The sequence below is a fragment of the Phocoena phocoena genome, chromosome X (assembly GCF_963924675.1).
Source record: "Phocoena phocoena chromosome X, mPhoPho1.1, whole genome shotgun sequence".
Lineage (NCBI taxonomy): Eukaryota > Metazoa > Chordata > Mammalia > Artiodactyla > Phocoenidae > Phocoena > Phocoena phocoena.
The window spans coordinates 27,518,799-27,541,901 of NC_089240.1; the positions used below are offsets into that span (position 1 = coordinate 27,518,799).

A 23,103-nucleotide genomic window follows, 5' to 3' on the forward strand; every position below is an offset into this window, starting at 1 on the left:
TTTTTCATTCTTTACATAGCTTCAAGGGCAGCAGCAAATCTTCATCTTTTAAGTTTCTGGAAATAATCCAAAGCCATTTAGTGCCCAACATCTGATGAACTGCTTCATTCAATACACAAACAATTATTGAATACAATTATTCAGCAAACACAAGGTGTGACTACAAAATAATACAACAATCTTCTGAAGGTCATGAAACAGTCCCTAGGTAGTTCCAGAAAAGGAATTTCAAAAATGTTTTGAGAAAGGGCAGCATTTGTGGCTAGAGCATAAGACCCTTTTATGAAGTTCACATGCCTGTCCCTCTGCTAAATAAACAAACTGACAACCAAGCACAAATTGTGATATTATTTGCTTTTCTTTCCTGAAAATAATTCAAGTTTGTTTGTTGTTATTGTCAGAAAAATTGGGGTGTGCTTTTGGGAATGTATTACATATGAACATATCATCTATCAGGTCTCAAGAGGAAAACGAAAGAGTGCTGGGAGCAGAGGAAAACCAGAAGATTAGTTTCAAGGGAAATAACTCTGGGTCAGTGTGAATGCCAAGTGAGTGTAGAGACTCAATGGTTAGGAGCACGGAAAAAGGTGGGCACAATCCACCAGGCAAAATATGGAGACGATTTAGGATGAGGTGAAGATGAAGAATAGAGATGAAGAAAACGCAACAGCTTCCAGAGACATTTTTGAAGTAGAAGTCACAGAATTTAGAAGTCAGATTAATACGTGTATTAGTAGAGAAGAGAGAGGGAGGAAAAGGTAGAAGGTAATTCTTAAGTTTCCAGCTCTAGAGAAAATTAAGGTAAGCAATTAAGTTTCCCTGGAAACACAGGAAACACAGCACTGTTTCAGGGGCAGATAACGCCTTGTACTTTGGACATTTTGGAGCCTGTAGATGGTGCAGATGGAGAGGTATGGTAGGTGGCTGGAAGTATAGTTCTAGAGATGAGGAGAAAGATGTGAGACGGAAATAAAAACTGAGGACTCTTAACGGTAGTTGAAGTTGACAGGCAAAAGTACTTGAAATGTGTACAGAGAAATAAGAGAGAATTAAGAATGGAATACCAAGATTTAAAGGTTGCATACAGCAAACAGAGCCTATATCGATTACTGTTACAACTCTCAAATTTGTATCTTGAGTCCCAACCATTGCCCAGAACTTAAGATTTTATAGCCGCTATCTACTCCACATCTCCACCTGGATGCATAATAGACATTTCAAAAGTGGCGTGTCCACATCTTCTTCCTAAAACATGTTGCTTTTGGAGCCTTCTCCATCTCAGTAAATGGGTACCCCCATCTTCCAGTTGCTCAGGCTAAAAACTCTGTAGTCTTCCTTGATGCCTCTCTTGCATACCTAAAGCTAATCCATTACAAAACCTTTTGGGCTCTGTCCTCAAAATATAGTAGAAGTCAATCATTTCCTCCCTCCCTCCCTCCCTCCCTCTCTTTCTTTTATTTTTGGCTGCTTTGGGTCTGCGTTGCATGTGGGCTTTCTCTAGTTGCGGCGAGCGGGGGGCTACCCTTCGTTGCGGTGCATGGGCTTCTCATTGCGGTGGCTTCTCTTGTGCGTCTAGGCGCACGGGCTTCAGCAGTTGTGGCTCGTGGGCTCTAGAGCGTAGGCTCAGTAGTTGTGGCGCACGGACTTAGTTGCTCCGCGGCATGTGGGATCTTCCCAGAGCAGGGCTCGAACCCGTGTCTCCTGCATTGGCAGGTGGATTCTTAACCACTGCACCGCCAGGGAAGTCCAGTAGAAGTCAAACATTTCTTACCACATTCAATTCTCCTACTCTGGTCCAAATCACAGTTGTCTCCCGACTGACTTATGACAACAGTCTTCTAACGGTTTCACTGATTTCCTTCAGTCTATTATTGCAGAGGGGCCAGATAAGCTAAAAGATGCCACTCCTCTGCTCAAAACCCTCCAGTGACTCCCATCTCATTCAGAGTAAAAGCAAAAGTCCTTAGAGGGGCCTACAAGGTCCAATGTAATCAGATTCCTCTTACCTCCCTGAACTCCTTGTCTACTAGACTCTTGCTTGCTTGACCCATTCCTATCATACTGGTCTCCTTAAGGTTCCTCCAACATGCAGGGCATACTGCAGCCTCAGGGCATTTCCAGTTATTAGAACTCTCCTGGACTGTTTTTCTTCCAATTATCCACAGGGCTCACATCCTTAGGTCCTTTAAGTTTTGGTTAAAACTCACTCTTTCAGTGAGATCTTTCTCTTTTTTTAAGTATTTATTTGTTTATTTGGCTGCGCCGGGTCTTAGTTGCGGCACGCAGGATCTTTAGTTGCGGCATGTGGGATCTGGTTCCCTGACCAGGGATGGAATCCGGGCCGCCTGCATTGGCAGTGTGGAGTCTTAGCCACTGGGACACCAGGGAAGTCCCCAGTGAGATCGCTCTTAAGCACCATATTTAAGTAATAGCACTTCTCTCCCACCACTCGCTCACTCACACACTTACACATTCTCAACTACTTTCCCTCTTTATGTTTCCACATTTCACTTATCACAATCTTATGTACCATACATTCAACTATTTTATTTGTTAACGTCTGTTTCTCACCTTCTCCTTGCCAGAATATAAGTAAGCTTCATGAGGGTAGGGATTTTCTCCGCTGTATACCTAGTACCAAGAACTGAGCCTAACTAGCACATACCTAGCACCAAAATATTCACCGAGTGAATGAATTCTTAAAATGTTTATGATAGATGACATTTACTGAGCTCTTACTATGTGCCAGGCATTGTGCCAAGCACTTCACACTTATTATATTACTAGAGAAATTGGAGAATTGCAAAATAATATTGTTTTGGAAATCAAAGAAGGGAAAGTTTCAACCAGTAGAGTTGATAAACAGAACCAAGGTCAAAAAGAAGTCAAGTAGATGGATAAATAAAATAGGGCAATTAGTTATTACAAAAGTTATTGACAATCTTAATGAGTCCTCTTTTCAGGAAAGTGGAGGTACTGGGGAAGCCAGACTGAAGTGGGTCCAAGCATAACCAGAAGCTGGAGAGGAAACAATAATGTCAATTACTACTTTAAAAAAATTTTGATGGTAAGGGGAAACAAGGATAGCTGGATAGAAAAGTTGGTATCCTAAAAATGTTCTTTTAGGACGAGGGAACTTGAGCATGATGGTTGGCCCTGACAGCTAGGCCCGTGTGAGTCTACTGAATCAGGAACTTCCGTTTAGGACGCCGGCCGGGCAGCGGTCTGGAGCGCTGGTGCCCGAGAGCGGCACGACTGGAAGGCAGGGTCCTAGCCGCTCGGGTTCAGCCGCTCTGCCCTGGACGGAGACCCCAGGCTGCCGCACACCACTTTTTGCAGCAGCGGGTACCCCTCTCCCTTTTCTTCTTTTTTTAAAGTGAAAAAGAGCAAGGACCTAGGAATAGAGAAGCAAGGAGTGATTTACAAGGGCTTCATGGCTGCCAAAGATGGAGAACACAAGTGATAACTGTTCAATTTCTCAACTATTAATTGTAATTATTAAAATTTGAAACATATTATTAGAGCGGACAGGAGAACACTGAGGTATTATTTTAAGGATAGCGTATTTGCATGCACGTCCATGCATATGCATATACACATACATACATGTACACACATACATGCTAAATCTTTCTTAGAACTTAGAGAGATTGTTCAGGTATCTGGGAGCTTTTGTGAGGAACTTCTATCCATGATGAACCCTCTGATACTAGGATCAGCCCCTCGACTTGATGAGTTTGCTCCTTGCTGATTAGTAGTTGGAGAAGCCCTCCCATAGCTACAGACAGACAATTCAGAGTTAATGCACATTTCTTGTTTTTAAAGAGTGGCCCTGGAATAGAAATAAGGAAATGAAATCTCATGACAGTGTCATCATAAAGTCATCAGCCAGATGGCAGTCCTTGAGATCTAATCCTTAGAGGCTTCTCACAATAATATGTAATATCACATCTAATATTATCTTATTCACCAATTCATATCTATTCACAGAGATTGAAGGGAAAGAAATGAACTTGCAGAAGCCCACATTTCTGGCTTTATATGTTAACATGGACTCTATAAGTCATACGATCAGGAGAACAAAATATTTTCCTACATAGGTCACAATGATGATCTATGTTCTGATATGAATTGCTAAACTACAGAGTTTACTTGAGAAGCAGTTTTTGCTTTTATTCATGAATGGTAGAGCAAGTCCTTTTAGGTGCACGTAGCTATTTATCTATATAAAATGGTAATTAAAGGTTCAATAAAAGCCAGTATAGAATTTGAAGATTCCTCTGACCTATTAATAAACTTGAATTGAACACTAAACTACAAAACAAAATTAGCTCACTTTCGTTTCTGATTGTCTTGAAACTACAGCCTGCCAGTATATGATATCAAAGTAAAGTTCTTCCAAGTTACACTTTTTATATCTTGTTTAACATTCAAAATTTTAAAACTGAAGTAAAGATTTTATTGCTTTACACAGGCTTCCAAATGCACAAAAATTTTTGCATATATTTATCTATATGATTGAAAGTTTCAGGGCAGGCAATATATCAGTGCTCAGTGGTAAAACCTGAACCATGAGAAATGATGTAATCAGAATGCTTTCAACAGTCTCCCCTACCTAAAAAGTCTTGGTTATAGATATATTTCAAAGACATGAGATACTTTTATTCCCCAAACCCAAATATCAATATTAATAATTTCTCCTTTAAAATTATGTTTATTAGGATTAACAGTAAGTGTTTACATTCTGTGATAGTTGTAGTTTTAGACACTTTAAATGGCAACTCTAGAAGATGGAGAAATAGAAAAAATAGGGTAGAAACAAGGAAATAGAATAATGTGAACCGCTTTGTAAAGGAAATACTTTTTATTTACAAAATTTGGCAAAATCTCGTTCTGAAGTAATATAGTATGTAATTGTTATAAATGTATGCTAACCTGCTTAGGGGAACATAAACAAAGATGATCTAGAGCAGGGCGACCAACAAAATTTTCTGTGATGACGGAAATGTTCAATTCTGCACTGTCCAATGGGGAAGCCACTAGTTACCTGTGGCTCTTGAGCATCTGAAAGGTGGCTGAGGAGCCGGAAGAAATGAATTTAAACTTTTATTTAATTGTAATACTTTAAATTTAAATGGCCACCTATGGCTAGTGGCCACCCTACTGAACAGCGCAAATCTGGAGGAGGAGGAGGATGTTACTTCACTTCTGGGTTTAGCTGGACGAGATACCGGATAAAAACGTCAAAATGCAGAAGATCACATAAAGAGTTTGCTTGTTCTTTATCTATTTAGCATAAGATCTATAAGAATATAAAATAAGAGAAGATGCAGCCAAGTAAAATATGGTTTAATCTGTGCGGGTGACACACGTAGCACACACCGAATGTGAACTTCCCATGAAAAGGTATCATTAGCCAGTAGAGAACCCAGCTCTCCCCATGCCCTTTCACACTGACCAGAACGACCACCAAGCCCAAATGGCCCGCTTTTATGACTGCCCTACGTGAGAGTATACTGTGCGTGAATACACAACCTACATGACTAGACCGTATTCACTCAGATTTGACCGGCTGTCTCTCCAGGGAACTTCATGCTGTCCAGCTACAGCACGCCGGTTTATCAGTTTCTTCTTTCCATACCCTTTGTGGCAGATATTCTCTATTGGCTGGCTCAACCCAAATTCCTAGATACTAGAGGTGGTTTTGTGGCATAGTTCTGACCCGAAAGTTCCTGAGAAAGCCACTGTTTTCCTGACACCAGCACTGCCCCTTCTGCTGCTGCTTCTTCCTGCTGGAATGCTTATGTTCTGAGGGAAATGCCAAGAAGAACAAGGAGACTTCAGGGCTGACACCGCTGCGCTATGGAGCCCATGTCACGGCCTGCCCGACTCTGAACTTCTCATAAAGTGACAGGAACAGACCTCCATTAGGTAAGCTATTGAACTTGGGTTTTCTGTTACTTGAAACTGAAAGCAATCCTTTCAATTTTTCTTCTGTGTTGAGTTACTGGCACTCCAGAACACTTGTAGTTAGTTATTTTTTGTTTGTTCATTTACCTATTAAACATGTTTTGGGGGTAGATACTATGTGCCAAGCTAAGTGCTAAGTCATATGGTGGACAAGCAGCCAATGTGCATACCCCAATGTGTATACAGAGCAAACATTCTCATGAGAGACAAAGACCGACAGGCACTTACATACAGTGTAGTGAGATAAGCACTATAACAGAGTGTAGGCTTTGGGGTTGGTAGTCAGAAAAGGCTTCCTGGAGGAAATGGCATTTACACTGAGACCTGGATAATGAATAGAACTTAACCATGCAAAAAGGAAGGAATAATACATCTATCACGTCAGCACATAATAGAGAAGACAGAACATGGCCATAAGGAAATGAAAATAGCTCAATGTTACTTAATTATGGGGAGGGGAGATTGAGGGAGAGCAGAAACTTAGGCTGGAGTTTTAAGGAAAGGCCATAACGTGCAAGATCTTGAAGTCATTGAAAGGAGTGTGGACTGTCTTCAAATAATAACGGATAAGCCACCAAAGCCTTTAAAACTGGGTGGGTGGGGAGGAGGAGCTATGTGAATATACTGTCTTTAGAAAAATCATCCTGCGTTCTATGTAGAGAATGGGTAAGAAGCAGGAAGATGTAGTCAGTTAAGCAAGACATGATAGCTGAAGAGTAGGGAGGAAGAGAAATAACTGGATTTGAAAGCTATTTAGGTAGTAAATAGCTTTGTGATAGCTTGGCCACTGGGATTGTATTCAATAGAAGGAAGAGTCAAGCATGAGTTTCCAATCTGGACAACTGAATGGGTTGTGGTAATGTTCACTGGAGAGGGATCATAGGAAGAGAAGTAGGTTGCATTTGGAGAAAGAGGTTGTAAGAGGACAAAGATGAGTTCAGCTTTGGGCCCTTTAAATTTGAAGTTCCCGAGGGACATTAAAATGAAAAGAAATCAATAGGATATGCAGGTCTGAAATTCAACGATCACGCTCAGCTGCAAATGGTATAAATGGAGAGTCATCAGCAGGCTGAAACTACACAAGTGGATGAATTTTCAGAGAGTATATGTGAGAAAGAAACAGGGAAGAACTTTAGAGGCATGAATCAAATTAGCTTGGCAAATCACAGGTTCTCTATGGGCTAGCAAAAAATGTAATTTGGCTTTTAACTTTCTATTTTACTTTACCCATTGGAGAAATAACTATATACCTTCCTTAGGTGGTAGCTTTTTAGGGACCAAGTCAAAAAATATAAACTGGAAGCCCCTTCTCTGAGGAATCCAAAGACCTAACGAAAATGATCAGAAGAAATGAGAGGGCTGTTTGGAGACTCAAGGAGCATGAAAGAGTGGCATAGAAGGGATAGACCTCTCTTGAAGCCCTAGTTTTGTAAAATGAGTAAGCCTTCTTCTTGTCTCCTTCTTGGCTTACATTCCCTAAACTCACCAAATTAATCTCTGATCTTAATTTGCCTACCCATAGAGGCCTCTCTTTGAGAAGCAGGTATTTCCCAGTGAGATCTTAACTACTGACTCTCTGATACCGATCGATTACATATGAATAAGTCTCCCTGAGCCTAATCTGCCCTCATTTAACTGAACAAACAGCAGATCTGTATTTGGAGCAGAAAGTACAAACCTTGCCAATAAGAGGAGGCAGTGACTTGGAGAATTTTTTTTATCAGTTCCCTATTCAACCAGGGTTCTATTGATAGGGCCCCAAATATAACTCCCCAACTTCAGGTTGAGTCCTCTTTTCCATGGCCATCTGAACACCCACCGTCTGGAATTTAGAGCTAGAGCTGCTCTATTCCCGCAGGATGACCAGCTCAAATCCACTTTCACAGGAGTTTATACTCTTCAATCTTTAACTCGGTTTCAAGATTAACTTGATCTCTCAATTTCCGTGTATTAATAGTTCCTTACTCCTAAGAGTTTCTGCTTAGTTCAAAACCTGTTTTTGTTTTCTTTAATGGTGGCCTTTTTTTCTTAATAAAGGCCACCTACCTGACTTCAGTAAGTCATGTTATCTTCTGGAACTCATTTACCTTTCACTGGGATCTTCCTTATCACCATACAGGTGCTATTTTTGCCTCTGTTTTCTGACAGAGCTAAAAATGAGTACCCAATAATCCTTGACTTACCATAGCATGAACAAGGTAACTCTAAATTATGTAGAGTCATCATTCAACAAATATTTACCCTGCAGCATTATTTACAATAGCCAAGATATGGAAGCAACCTAAGTGTCCATCGATAGATGAACGGATAAAGAAGATGTGATGGAATATTACTCAGGTATAAAAAATTGGGATCTTGCCATTTGTGACAACATGGAGGGATCTAGAGGGTATTATGCTAAGCGAGTAAGTCAGACAGAGAAAGATAAATACTGTATGATGTCACTTATATGTGGAATCTAAAAAAACAAAACAAAACAAAATGAAAACAGACTCACATAGACAGAGAACAAATGGGTGGTTGCCAGATGGAAGGAGGGGGTAAAAGGGAGAAATAGGTGAAGGGGATTAAGAAGTACAAATCTCCAGTTATAAAATAAATAAGCAATGGGGATGTAATATACAGCATGAGGAATACGGTCAATAACATTGTAATAACTTTGTATGGGGACAGATGGTTACTAGACTTATTACAGTGATCATTTCATAATAAGTGCAAATGTCAAATAACTATGTAGTATACCTGAAACTAACATAATATTGCACGTCAGCTACATTTCAATTTACAAAACACAAATATTTACCAGCTCCCTACTATATCACCTGGTTCAGGATGTGTCAAATAAGAAAGATAGCCTCTGTCCTCAGGGAGGTTAGACTAATGTGAAGGACAAACATTAAACAATTAGTTACATAATTCATGTATTTGTTTATAATTTTGTTTATAATTAGGATAAATGCTAATGAAAGAACAGCACAAGGGGTTAAGAGTGAAAAATAAGGAGTCAGGACTTAGTTTGAGGAGATGGTGTCTCTAAGAGCTGTGGACTTCCGTAGATATATAATGGGAAATGACGTTATGAGTCATGTTACACTACACAAATTTTCCCATTGGGTGTGTGGAGGGAGATACAATGACGGCACCAGAGACAGCTATAACTCCATCCTGAAGCCCAAAGTGACTTCCCTGTCAGACTAAAGATGGGGCAGTTTGTGGCATGACGGAATAGAACAATATTTCTTTGGATAGAGTTCTCAAAGCAGACTAATAAATGGCCCTTTTAGCTACAAATCAATCTTTTGTTTTTGTCTAATCGCTTAGTTATGTCACTACCTTTCTGACTGTGGGCAAGGCATTTCATTTCACCAGTCTTCAGGTCTGTCATCTTTAAAATAAGTGGACTTAGGCAAGACTGTGAGTTTGGTTGGCATTTGTCATCTTGGATCCTCCCAAAGCCCTGGTTTAGCAGGACAGGAAAACAAATCTGCATTATCCACCCAGTGTCACTACCCTATCATTAGAATCAGCAAATAGTTTTAGAAATAATATAGTTCATACCTTTTATGAATGCTTGCCCAAGAGGCATTGATGTTCTCTGTTATCATGTGGACTTTTCTGGTATCATCTGCAGAATAATCCCGAAGAAGTTTCAGTGCCAAGTCATTTGCCACATCTACATTTATCTGCCACTGGCGGAGGTCTTTGGCCAACTGCTATAGATACACATGGGAAAGAGAACGAATGTCAGTTTTCTCTGAAATCTCTAGTTGCACTTTCTTAAAATGCTTCATAAACAGCTCCTGAATCCTCGGGTCAGAGCATGTCTACATGATTGCTTTTAACCTACCGTGTGTAGTTCAGTGAAACATGATAGTACAAGCTAACCCATTTTTCATGACAAAACTTTTCAAATCCAGCTTCTTGAGCAATAATCAGTATCAGGTATCTCAATTTAGTAGCAATTAATTGGAAACAAACTTGGCTTAATTGTTTTTATCATGGGAGAGAACAAACTATAAAAATAAGCTCTCAAATAATTGTTGAGTATGTGACATATACCAAAATTTGAACAGAAAAAAATATCGCATGTTATTTCTTTTCCTCATCATTAACTTGTTGAATTGTTTATGTAATTAGTGCCATCTACTGGCATTCAACTAAAGCTGCATACGGAAAATATTAAGCATCAAAAAAAAACAGTGCTGTTATTCTAGTTATGAACTTATTTGAAGGATCAGTTTATTCATAATATTTAAAAAATACCCTACTTTAAAGTCAGAATAAAATTTTAAATATAAGAATTTTGCTAAACCAAATGACGTATGTTTTCTTCTTTTTTTATCTTTAACAATTGAGTATTATCAAACCATGTATTTCATCACTTGAAATATCATATATCAAGAAAGAAATAAACCAATGATAGGTTTATCTGGATGTATATTATCCCCAAGTTTCTATTAAACATTGCTTCAAGTGCATGGAAGAGGCTTCCAAGCATTACGGTATTATTAAATTACCAAGATAGTTATATCAAATCCAATATAGTGGGTTAAATGGACAAAGGAATAGTAACAAGCAATTCAAACAAGAGAAAGAATAAAAAGTTTTTATGGAAAAGGAAAAAAATCAACTTTCAAAACATGAAAAAATAAGAGTATTACAATTTGACACCAATTAAGTTTAAAAAAATAAAATCCAAAGCTGGAAAGACTGTAGCCAAACTAGCGCATTCATATACTACTGATGGGAACAGCATCTATTAGGACAATTTGGCAATATATATCAAGTGACATACAAATGCTTATTCCCATTGACCCAGTAATCTAATTTTAGTATTTTCTCCCAGTAAAATATTTAAAAGAAAAGACATACATTATAGGAAAAAGATCTTCATTAACTAAGATAGTAAAAAAATGAGAAACAATTTCAATGTTTAATGAGAGGACATTAAAATAAGGCAATACATCAACCCAATGGTCTAATATGCAGTAAATGTGCACAGAAATCACAAGTTAAAAAAAAGAAAAGAACACAATTTCTACCTTCACTGTATTTCTTAAATCTGTAAGAGTACATTGACATAAATTGGAAGGGTAAAAGAGAAAATTGAAACTAACTGATGTTTCTGAAAAGAGTACTCATTTTTGTTTTAGTATTTGTTCTTTTACGTTAATATGATTTATGGTAATAAAAATCAAACACTCGTACTTTTCAACATAGTTTCAGTATATATGAGTACACTCCTGTTCCCTGAAAATCTATAATCAGTATATAATCTGGCATTTCTCAGTTAATTAGAACATCCTATTCTAGAATCAAACGAAATAATTGCATTTATTGCATATAGCAAATAGACCCAGATAACAGAGCTAGTAGGAAGCAGCTAAAGCCAGTATCACTAACTTTTGCTATAAAAATAAAAAGAGAGACAATTTTTAAAGGCACACAGTATACTCGCTGTACTATAAAGCAATTACAATTTAACCTTGTGGAATTCCTGCCTTTTCTTATATACACCTTTTATCAAGCCCTGCAGTTCCTATTTTCCACTTTTTATATCCTCACACTGTCCAAAAGCCCTCCTGAGGTGAAACACACGCACCAAAGTCTTTCCCTTTCTAGAAATTTCCTACAGTACAAAATTACATCTTCTTCCCTTTCCCTCTTCACTGAAGCCACTTTTAACCTATAGTGTTAAAAAGTAATGTATACTAAGATATGAAAGACCAATTGGTCCTTATTATCCAGAAGATGGTATTTGCATTTTAAAAGAAGAGCTTATTATCTATCATCTATCAAATCTCTAATTGGCAGCATAAGACTCTACAAAACTGACACCAATAACTTAGTTACCTTTTCGTTAGGCAATTCCTTTTTAAGAAAAATGCAACTGCTGAAGAAATATCTATTATGAACCAACATCAGAGCATATATGTATAGATTTAGCAATATAAAATGTTAATTAAAATTTTAATAAATATAATTAAAATCATTTATTTTATCTAAGAAAAGACAAATAATCTTGGAAGTCAACCCTCACTCAAGGGTTGTTACTTGAAAAGTCTAGATATAAGAGGATACACTCTTTGGTTCTAATCTATAGATCATAAAAAATACCTAAAAGTAGAAGCTGCAAAGTATGCTAGGATTTTCCAAGATCTTGAAGGACATAGCAGGTTAAAGTTTAATTAGACACTTCGTAGTAAAAAGGTAGTAAAAGAGTAAGGCTTGACTTCAAACCAGAGTTTTTTGGTATACTTTAATGCTTGAAAGGCAAAAATACGCAAGCCATATTTTTTTCCTTCAAATTTGTATTCACACTGAAATTTAAATTTTTATACCTAAGGAAATCTTGGCTGAATGCTATCCTTCACTGCATACAGCTCAGATTTTGCTGTGATGTAGGATTAAAAAGAAAAAAATCCCACTGACCTTGACTAACATTGATTGACAGGGCTAAGGCCCTTATCTGAACTCAAAGGTTCTCAACCGCAGCACCCCTTTCTCCCTTCTTAAAGACATTCACCAGAACAGACTGGTTTCCCTTCCTCCTAAGGTAATAATATGTTGACCACCTTGGGCTTTAACCAAGTGTCATTCACAGCAGGAACGTTGACCTTGACCAGCTTTGCCTACTACTGTGAAATTTACCACTGGGACAACTCCAGACCACAGAAGAATTTTAAATTCAAAAATACAATAGAATTCACACACACTCTTTTTAGTTCTGAATTCCATTTACAACTGTATACTCTACAGGGAATTGTGTAGTGATCATGGTGTGTGAAGAAATTTAAAATATTGTGAGCACTAGCCTATAAAAAAAAGATGATTTTGTGGGTGTATATATATATGTGTGTGTATGTGTTTTTTATGAAGAATATAAAATGCTCAATCCCCAAGAGATTGTGTCCCCAACCAGGAAAGAAATATTTCATATTCAAACCTCATACGATGCTGCTACAATATGTGCTTGGTAGTTATACACAGTATTTAAGGCAGAAAGAATGATTATGGACTATGGGACAACCTGAATTCATTTCAAGAATTTTCAGTATTAAAATTTTTAAATTTCAGTGTTTGCCTTTTCTTTTTTCTTTGTAAGAATTCTTTTTAGGAATATTGACCCGATACAAGGGAAAACAAGGGAGGAAGAGAAAGAGTATTGGAGAGTCTGGGCAACAGAATGAGCCTGCTGGGTTTGAATCCTGACTTGATCACTTACTAGTTATGTGACAAATGGGAAAGTTAATTATGCTCTCTATGCCTCAGTTTCCCCCTTTATTAAATGGGTATATTAACAGTATTTACCTTGAAAGATTATTATGAGGATTAATTTATAAAATGCAGGGAAAACACTTAGAGTGGTGCCTGGCATACCCAAAGCATTAAATAAGTATTGGTTAGAATCACCATCATTATTACTACTACTACTACTACTACCACCACTACCACTACTACTACGATTACTACTACTACTGCTGCTGCTATTTTTTAAAAAGTATTTATTTATTTATTTGGTTGTGCTGGGTCTTAGTTAGTTGTGGCCTGTGGGATCTAGTTCCCAGACCAGGAATCGAACCTGGGCCCCCTGCACTGGGAGCACGGAGCCTTAGCCACCGGACCACCAGGGAAGTCCTCTACTGTTGCTATTTTTAAATGAACCATACTACAGCCACCACAGGGTGAGCCTCTACTGAATGAAAGAAAGGGACCCACTGTTTTATAAACATTGTCTGTAACGCTGCACCTCTAAAAGTCTCCCTTTAATTTAGAAGATAAATGTGAGTATGTAGAGCTACAATTAAAACTTTAAAGTTGAGTATTGTTTAAGTTTTCTTATAAAATGTGTTTTGAGATGTTCACCTACAAGTGAAATTCAGGTTTGTTTCAGGTGAACTCGATTTAAAAAATTTTAACGGCCCTGACTCAAAGGAGCATCATAAAAAGCAATGCAGAGTGATGAAGAGGCAGCTTCCCAGGAAGGCTTGATTGGCCATTGTCTTGCAGTTTGATCTTAAAGTCATTAACCTTTGAGTTCCAGTTTTGTTGTCTGTAAAATAGGATGGGATTACTTAGGATGCTTATTATGCCTCACATTTGTTATGAGGTCAAAAGCAAAAGCAAATTGCTTGTGTGAAATGCAATTCATATTTTATGAAAAGACAAGAAAAATTTAAATATAAAAATTCTTCTCTGCCCTTTGGCCGTGTCTCTGCCTGCACTGTACACTGTGTATCTGCGTTATGCATCGACCAAACCTCCCCCCGCACCCCCGTCTGCAGGAATACCTGCTCAACCATAACAAGCAGCATTCTTCCAGCATCAACAAAACTCCTTAAAAGATAACATTCCTTCCTTTTTTTTTTTTTTAACATTCCTTCTTGATCTTGGAAGGGGTCATGTGACCCACCACAATTATGCTTAGATCTGGATTATGTAAGTGGTCAATAATACATCACTTGATGTATAGCCCTCTGTCTCAAAAAACTTATATAACTGTGCCTTGACTTCTGACAAGTGGAACAGTTCTCAGAGCTTTCTGAGATGCTCTTCCCAGGTCATCATCTTCAAATTTGGCTCAAATAAGTTCCATTTCTTTCTTAGGTCGACTGATTAATTTTTCGTCGACACTTGGAAATGTATAAAACAGGATCCTAATATATTTACAGATAAAAAGTTCTACATATTGGGTTTTCTCCTTTTGCCTTAGATACTGTGCATACATGAACTAAGAGATTCATTTAAAAAAATTAGCTCTGTGAGCTAACAGCTAAGAGCTTATTAGCTCTTAGACCCATTCTCTGCCCCTCTCCTACTCTGCTCAGTATTGCAGATGGACTAACCACTTTAGGGGATCAGCAAATCCCAGGATTTCTTGCTAGCTGGCTTCTAGATATCTGGTTAGGCCAGTGAGAGAGCCAGAGGAAGGCTGAAACTAGAGTATATCTCTCCCTCTCTCTATGTGGGCAGTATCTTCTTTGTGTCTCCATCTCCCACTGGACAGACCCTCTCTCTGTAGTTTCAGTACCTGCTGTACAGCCCACACAGTGGTCAAGTTAGCACCAGATGGCTCTGGCTTCTGGGCTTTGGTGACACGTGTTGTCTCTCCAACCCTCGAAGTGGTAACAGCTTCCCGATGTCACTAAACTCTGAGTTGCCTATCTCCTGTTGGACTTCTCAGCTCCTTCATTAGCCACGGAACCAGTCCTCTGTATTTCAATTCCCTCTGCTTGAAACATTGTGTGGTTTCTAAACTACACCCTGATGATACAAACTGGAAGAAATCTCACAGCAAATGACCCTACCTGTAATTACACAGGGGCAATTTAACATCAAGCAAAAATTTCATGAAATATCAGATTTCACATCTTGCATCCTTCTCTCCAGCCTCAGAGCAAGAGTCACAAGAGGTGACTCTTGTGCTCAAGGACCCTCCCTCGCCCTCGCCCTCCCCCTCCCCCTCCACGTACTCCCTTCTCTGTGTCTTTTCAACCTCTTGCCTCTCTGCAAGGTCTTTCTCTACAACTTTCAAACATGAGTCTCTCACCCATCTTTAAACAGCAACAAAACCTGCATCGTTTTCTTTCCTTTCACAGTGAAGCTCCTCAGAAGGCAAATAACTCACTCATTGCCTCAACTTGATTACATTCCTGCCACTTTATAATTCATCAACATCAGGCTTCTGCCATCACCACCTCACTAAAACTATTCTGAAAGAAGTCACTCCGGCAAATCGGATTACTGACCTCAATTCTTTACCCCACCTTGTATCCATGCCCTTTGCTATGTAACTTTGAATTTCCCGCTACAAAGGGCAGTTTACTTCCCTGCCCTTGACAATGAGCTTGGCCATATGACTTGTTTTGCCTAATTCTAGCGAGATGTTAATAGAAGTGACACAAGCAGAGGCTTTAAAACATGCTTCTGCAGTGGGGCTGGCCCTTTGGCACTTCTGCCATTATCATGAGACAAACGTGTCCTGGGCTAGCCTGCTCATCCTTGGAGAAGGATGAGTGACGTGTGGAGGAGAGCTACCCCAATCAACCTGCAGTGTGAAGCAGTGCCACCCGAGACGAGCTGCAAACTCACGAAGAAATAAATGCTTATTATTGTTTGCCACTGGCATTTTGAAGTTGCTTGTCATGCAGCATTTTTGTGAAAATACTTAACTGATTCAGTCACCAATGGTCAATGTCTGTGGAAAGTTTTAGGTTCTCATTTACTTGATTTGTGCGCAGCAACTGGTGCTATTGACTGCTCTGTTCTTGCGGCTCTATCTTTCCTTGGTCCCCTCTCTTTGGGTGTCCTCTATATACTCTTAAGCTCCAAGTGTTTCTTTTTCTGCCTGCCCCTTAAATGTTGGTGTTCCCCAAGGTTCTGTCCCTCGCTCAACCTTCTCCCTCTGCAGTGCAAGTGGATCCTCAACTGGAAGAAGAGGCAGAGAGCACATCCATACAGAAGTTGTACCATAATTTTCCCTTATATCCAAATATTCTACCTCCATTGCCACTGCCTTAACTTAAGCCCTCATCGACTCTTACCTGGACTCTGCAATAACCTTTTTATTGGCTCCTTCCCTCTACTCTAGACCTTCCATCCACGTATAGCTGCTCAAGGGATCTTTTAGAAATGGAAATATAACAACATTATTCCTCTGTAAAACCTTTCAATGGCTCCCTGTTACCTACAAGACAAAGTCCAAACCTCTTTCCTTGGACTACAAGGCCCTCAAATATATGATCCTTACATAAATATCCACTTTGACCTTTTGTTATCTCCTTTCCTCTTACCCAGTCCCATAACTGCCCATACAAAACCCCTGAAAGGTGAAGTGACTTGCTGAAGGTGACATAGCTTGTCAGTGAAAGAGGCATCACAAAAATGCAGGTTTCTTGGCTTCAATATTTAGGGTTCAATCTACTTAAAGAAGATATGCTTCCACATAAAAGGATTTAAGGAGGATGGTTGGATTTATTATAATTGAATTTTGAAGAATATAAAATAGTCTCCTTGATGATTATAGCATGATTGGAAAATTACTGTATATAATAAAGTAAGGCATTGCTAAACAAAGACAGCAGAAAAAAATACATATTTGGTTTATTTAAAAAAATCACTAAACAGTTTACTCCTAAGTATAAATTAATGTTCTATACATATTTATTGGGAAAAAGAAATACAATTTCTTTCTTGCTTGTGTGAATTAAAATGACCTAGAAAACCTCTTTATGGATATATAATAGAAATGTTAAAAAATCTGTAAGGAATCTATTTCAAAAGTAAAGCCTCTCACCATAAACTTCAAGACTCATCTATTAAACCTCTAACATTACCAAGCAACTCTATTTCAGAAGGTAACACTATACAGGGGATACTATTTGAGAAAACGGCTCTCATTTTCCAGCTTACTGGAAATGATTAATCTTTTCAATAGCTCTGAGGACTACATACCAAAGTTGTTACTTTTTTGTCCTTTCAACAATGACTAGAAGCTGAGAGCAGGCTAGTAAATGTGTTATCGGCCAACCCATTAGAGTTCCATTATTTTCTGTCTTACATGACTTCATGTAATGAATTTTTATAATTAAACTAATGGCATACAATTTATTTTCCCTCCTCTTTACTTTTCAGGCCCCCTTTCTCTTCCAGCGTCTTTGGAGTAAGTTTTATACAAAAAGAACGGGGGAGAGCCCTCCAAGCGCTTCATTACGTTAATTTCATTATGACATTTTGGAAAGCATTCTCTTTATCTGGGCTCTCTGTTTCATTTGCTGACTTTATTAAAAGACTTAAGCAGTGTTGTAATTAACAAATCACCCAGCTACCCCAGGCATCTAAGAGAAGTCTGATTGAGAGGGTGTGGACATGGTTGGGTGGAAATGATTCCAGAGAGGAAGCCAGAGGACAGATCCCCAGAAAGTCGCATTTTCTCGGCTATTTTCAAATCCCATGAGGCTACTGCAGTAGACTACATTATTGTTCACAGACATTCGGTGCCTTTTTCATACCAGAGGATTACACAGCTGCACCCCCACTGAAGTAGGGATGATAACGTAACTGATTTTGGCTACACGTCACTTCCAGGGAGATGGTTTAAGAGCCAGTGGCATCATTCATTATGTTTCCTGACTCTCTGATCAGACAAGTATGTATCAAGATGCAGCTCCCATTAGCTGCACTCCCTGAATAACTAAGCTAAGTAGAATGCCCTTGTCAATCTAGAGTGGACATGTAACATGACTAAAACATAAACTTTGTGTTGTCTCTAGATTTGGGGATCGTTTGTTACTGTGGCATAACTTAGCCTATCCTGACTGACATACCTACTCAAGTATGACCCTAGTGCATATGAAGTTGTATCTCATTGTGGTTTTCATTTGTATTTTCCTAATAATGACTGATGTTGACCATCATTTCATGTGCTTATTAGCCACTTATACACCTTCTTTGAAGAAATGTCTATTAAAATCCTTTGCTGATTTATAATTGAGTCTTTCTTGTTCTTATTGAGTTATGAGTTCTTTACATATTCTGCATACAAGTCTCTCATCAGATATATGATTTGCAAATATTTTCTCCCATTCTGTGGGTTATCTTTTTACTCGCTTTATGATATTGCTTGCAGCACAAAAGTTTTTAATTTTGATGAAGTGCAAGTTATGTATTTTTTCTCTTGTCACTTTGGCTTTTGGTGTCATGTCTAAGAAAACACTGCCTAACTCATTCTACTCCTGCTCTCTCTTTTTTTCCCCCCTGGTACACGGGCCTCTCACTGTTGTGGCGTCTCCCGTTGCGGAGCATAGGCTCCAGATGCGCAGGCTCAGTGGCCATGGCTCATGGGCCCAGCCGCTCCGTGGCATGTGGGGTCTTCCCGGACCGGGGCACAAACCTGTGTCCCCTGCATTGGCAGGGGGACTCGCAACCACTGTGCCACCAGGGAAGCCCCATTCTACTCCTATGTTGTCTTATAAGAGTTCTAATATTTTAGTTCTTATATCTAGCTCTAAGATCCATTTTTGAATTAATTTTTTTGTATGGTGTGAGGTAGGGTCAAACTTCATTATTTTGTATGTGGACATTTAGTTATGCAAGCATGAACTTTTGAAAAAATATTCTTTTCCCTTTGAATTGTCTAGGTACTCTTGCCAACAATCAATTGACCATAAATGCAAGGATTTAGTTCTGAACTTTCCATTTTGTTTCATTGATCTATATGTTTACCTTGATGTCAGTACCACACTGTCTTGATTACTGTAGCTTTCTAGTAAGTTTTGAAATTAGGAACTGTGTGTCCTCCAACTTTGTGCTTTTTTCAAGGTTGCTTTGGTTATTCTTTGTCCCTTGCATTTCAGTATGAATTTTAGGATCTACTTGTCGATTTCTACAGAAAAACTAGTGAGGATTTTGATAAGAATTGCATAGAGTCTGTAGATCAATTTGGGGATATTGCTATCTTAACAATATTAAGTTTTTTTTTTTTTTTTTTTTCGGTACGCGGGCCTCTCACTGTTGTGGCCTCTCCCATTGCGGAGCACACGCGCCAGACGCTCAGGGTCAGCGGCCATGGCTCACAGGCCCAGCCGCTCCGCGGCATGTGGGATCTTCCTGGACCGGGGCACGAACCCGTGTCCCCCGCATCGGCAGGCGGACTCTCAACCTCTGCGCCACCAGGGAAGCCCAATATTAAGTTTTTTGATCTGGGAATACGGCATGCTTTTCCGTTTACTTAAATCTTCTTTAAATTCTTTCAGCACTGTAGTTGTCAACGGAAAAATGTTGCATTTTTCTTATGCCTAATTATTTTATTTTTTTGTTGCTATTATAAATGAAAAAATTTTCTGAATTTCATTGTTCAGATTATTCATTGCTAGTATATAGAAAAATAATTGATTTTTGTATTTTGATCTTGGATCATGCAAATTTGCTGAATTACATTTTTAGTGTATTCCTTAGGATCATCTATATACAAGATTATGTCATCTACAAATAGATATAATTTTACTTCTTCCTTTCCAATCTGGATGATTTTTATCTATTTTTTCTTGCCTATTTTCCCATCCTGAACTGCCAGTACCGTGGTAAATAGAAGTGGTGAGAGAAGTCACCTTTATCTTGTTCCTGATCTCAGGGGAAAACATTCAGTCTGTGACTCTGTTTCTCATATACATTCATTTGTAATATATTTTAGATTCCACATATAAGTAATACACACTGTCTTTCTCTGTCTGGTTTATTTCACTCAGTATAATATTCTCTAGGTCCATCCACACTGCTACAAATGGCAGAATTTCATTCTTTTTCATGACTAATATTTCATTGTATGTATGTGTGTGTATGTGTGTGTGTGTGTGTGTGTGTATATATATATATATATATATATATATATATATATATATATATACCACATCTTCTTTATACATTCATCTGTTGATGGGCATTTGGGTTGCTTCCATATCTTGGTAATTATAATTAGCACTGCTATGAATACTGGGGTGCATGTATCTTTTCAAATTAGTGTTTTCATTTTTTTCAGATATGTACACAGGAGTGGAATTGCTGGATCATATGGTAGCTCTACTTTTAGCTTTTTGAGGAACCTTCACACTGTTTTCCATTGTGGCTGCACCAATTTACATACCCACCAAAAGTGTACAAAGGGCTTCCTTTTTCTTCACATCCTTGTCAACACTGGTTATTTGTAGATCTTTTGATGATAGCCATTCCGACAGGTGTGAGGTGCTATCTCACTGCTGTTTTGATTTGCATTTCTCTAATAATTAGCAAATGTGCCTTTTCATGTGCCTATCGGCCATCAGAAAGTTTTCTTTGGAAAAATGTCTACTCAAGTCTTCTTCCCATTTTTTGATTGGGTTGGTTTTCTGATACTAAGCTGTACGAGCTGTTTGTATATTTTGGAGATTAATCCCTTGTCAGTAGCATCATTTGCAAATATTTTCTCCCAGTCTGTAGGCTGTCTTTTCATTTTGTTGATGGTTTCCTTTGCTGTGCAAGAGCCTTTAAGTTTAATTAGGTCCCACTTGCTTATTTTCGCTTTTATTTCTTTTGCCTTAGGAAAGAGATCCAAAAATAATGTTGCTATGATTTATGTCAAAAAGTGTTCTGCCTATATTCTCCTCTAGGGGTTTTATGGTTTCAGGTCTTACATTTTAATCCATTTTGAGTTTATTTTTGTATATGGTGTGAGGAAATGTTCTAATCTCATTCTTTTACATGTAGCTATCCAGTTTTCCCAGCACCACTTGTTGAAGAGACTGTCTTTTCTCCATTGTATACTTCAGCCTCCTTTGGCATAGATTAATTAACCATAGGTGTGTGGGTTTATTTCTGGGCTATTATGTTCCATTTATCCACGTGTCTGTTTGTGCCAATACCATGCTGTTTTGATTACTGTAGTCCGAGAAGGTGATACTTCCAACTTTTTTCTTTTTTCTAAAGACTGCTTTGGCAATTTGGGGTCTTTTATGGTTTCATATGAATTTTAGGATTATTTGTTCTAGTTCTGTGAAAAATGTCATGGGTATTTTGATAGGGGTAGCATTAAATCTGTAGATTCCTTTGGGTACTATGGCCATTTTAACAATATTAATTCTTCCAATCCAAGAGTATGAAATATCTTTCCATTTCTTTGCATCATCTTCAGTTTCCTTCATCAGAGTATAGGTCTTTCACTTCTTTGGTTAAGTTTATTCCAAGGTATTTTATTCTTTTTTGATGTGATTTTAAACAGGATTTTCTTTTTTTACTTTCTCTTTCCGATGCTTCATCATTAGTATATAGAAAAGCAACAGACTTCTGTATATTAATCTTGTATCCTGCAAATTTGCTGAATTCATTTCTGAGTTCTACTAGTTTTTGGGTGGAGACTTTAGGGTTTTCTATATAAAGCATCATGTTATCTGCAAATAGTTAGTTTTACTTCTTTCATTTCAATTTGGATGCCTTTTATTTCTTTTTCTTGTCTGATTGCTGTGGCTAAGACTGCCAATACTGTGTTAAATAGAACTGCTGAGAGTAGGCTTCCTTGTCTTATTCCTGAATTTAGAGGAAAGGCTTTCAGCTTTTCACTATTGAGTATGATGTTACCTGTGGCTTTGTCATAAATGGCCTTTAATATGTTGAGATATGTCCCCTCTATACTCACTTTGTTGAGAGTTTTTGTTTGTTTTTATCATTAACAGATGTTGAATTTTGTCAAATGCTTTTTCTGCATCTACTGAGGTGATCATGTGTTTTTTTATCTTTCCTTTTGTTAATGTGGTATATTATATTGATTTGCAAACACTGAACCATCCTTAATCCAACTTGATCATGATGTATGATCCTTTTTATACATTGTTGGATTTGGTTTGCTAATATTTTGTTGAGGTTTTTGCATTTATATGCATCAAAGATATTGGCCTATAATTTTCGTGTCTTTTTTTTTTTGTAGTGTCTTTATCTGGTTTGCATACTAGGGTAATGGTAGCCTCATGCAATGAATTTTGGAGTATTCTGTCCTCTTCAATTTTTTGGAATAGTTTGAGGATAGGTTTAAGTTCTTTAAAATGTTTGGTAGAATTCTCCTGTGAAGCTGTCTGGTCCTGGACTATTCTTTGCTGAGAGGTTTGTTTTGTTTTTTTTTACTAGAAAATCAATTTCACTACTAGTGATTGGTCTGTTCAAATTGGCTGTTTCTTCTTGATTCAGTCTTGGCAGGTTGTATGTTTCTAGAAGATTGTCCATTTTCTTCTAGGTTGTCCAATTTGTTGGTGTATAACTGTTCGTAGTATTCTCTTAAGATTATTTGTATCTCTCTAGTATTGGTTGTTATTTCTCTTCTTTCATTTCTTATTTTGTTTATTTGAGTCTTCTCTCTTTTCTTCCTGGTGAGCCTGGCTAAAAGTTTATCAATTTTGTTTATCTTTTCAAAAAACCAGCTCTTGGTTTCATTGATCTTTTCTATTTTTTTGTTTTATTTTGTTTCTTTTTTTTATTTCTTCTCCTATATTTATTATTTCCTTCCTCTGAGGACTGTGGGCTTTGTTTGTTCTTTTTCTAAATTCCTTTAGATGGTATGTTAGGTTGCTTGTTTGAGATTTTTCTTTTTCCTTGAGGAAGGCCTGCATCATT

At 38.0% G+C, this 23,103-nt stretch overlaps 1 protein-coding gene across 4 annotated transcripts in view; it reads right to left on the reverse strand.

Annotated features, from left to right (window-relative positions):
- Positions 1–23,103, reverse strand: part of DMD (dystrophin) — a 2,035,184-nt gene that overhangs the window by 534,925 nt on the left and 1,477,156 nt on the right. For all 4 annotated transcript variants that reach the window (XM_065901098.1, XM_065901100.1, XM_065901101.1 and 1 more), the window contains one exon: positions 9,529–9,683. In XM_065901098.1, the coding sequence (XP_065757170.1) occupies positions 9,529–9,683 (155 nt within the window). The remainder of the gene's footprint in view (positions 1–9,528; positions 9,684–23,103) is intronic.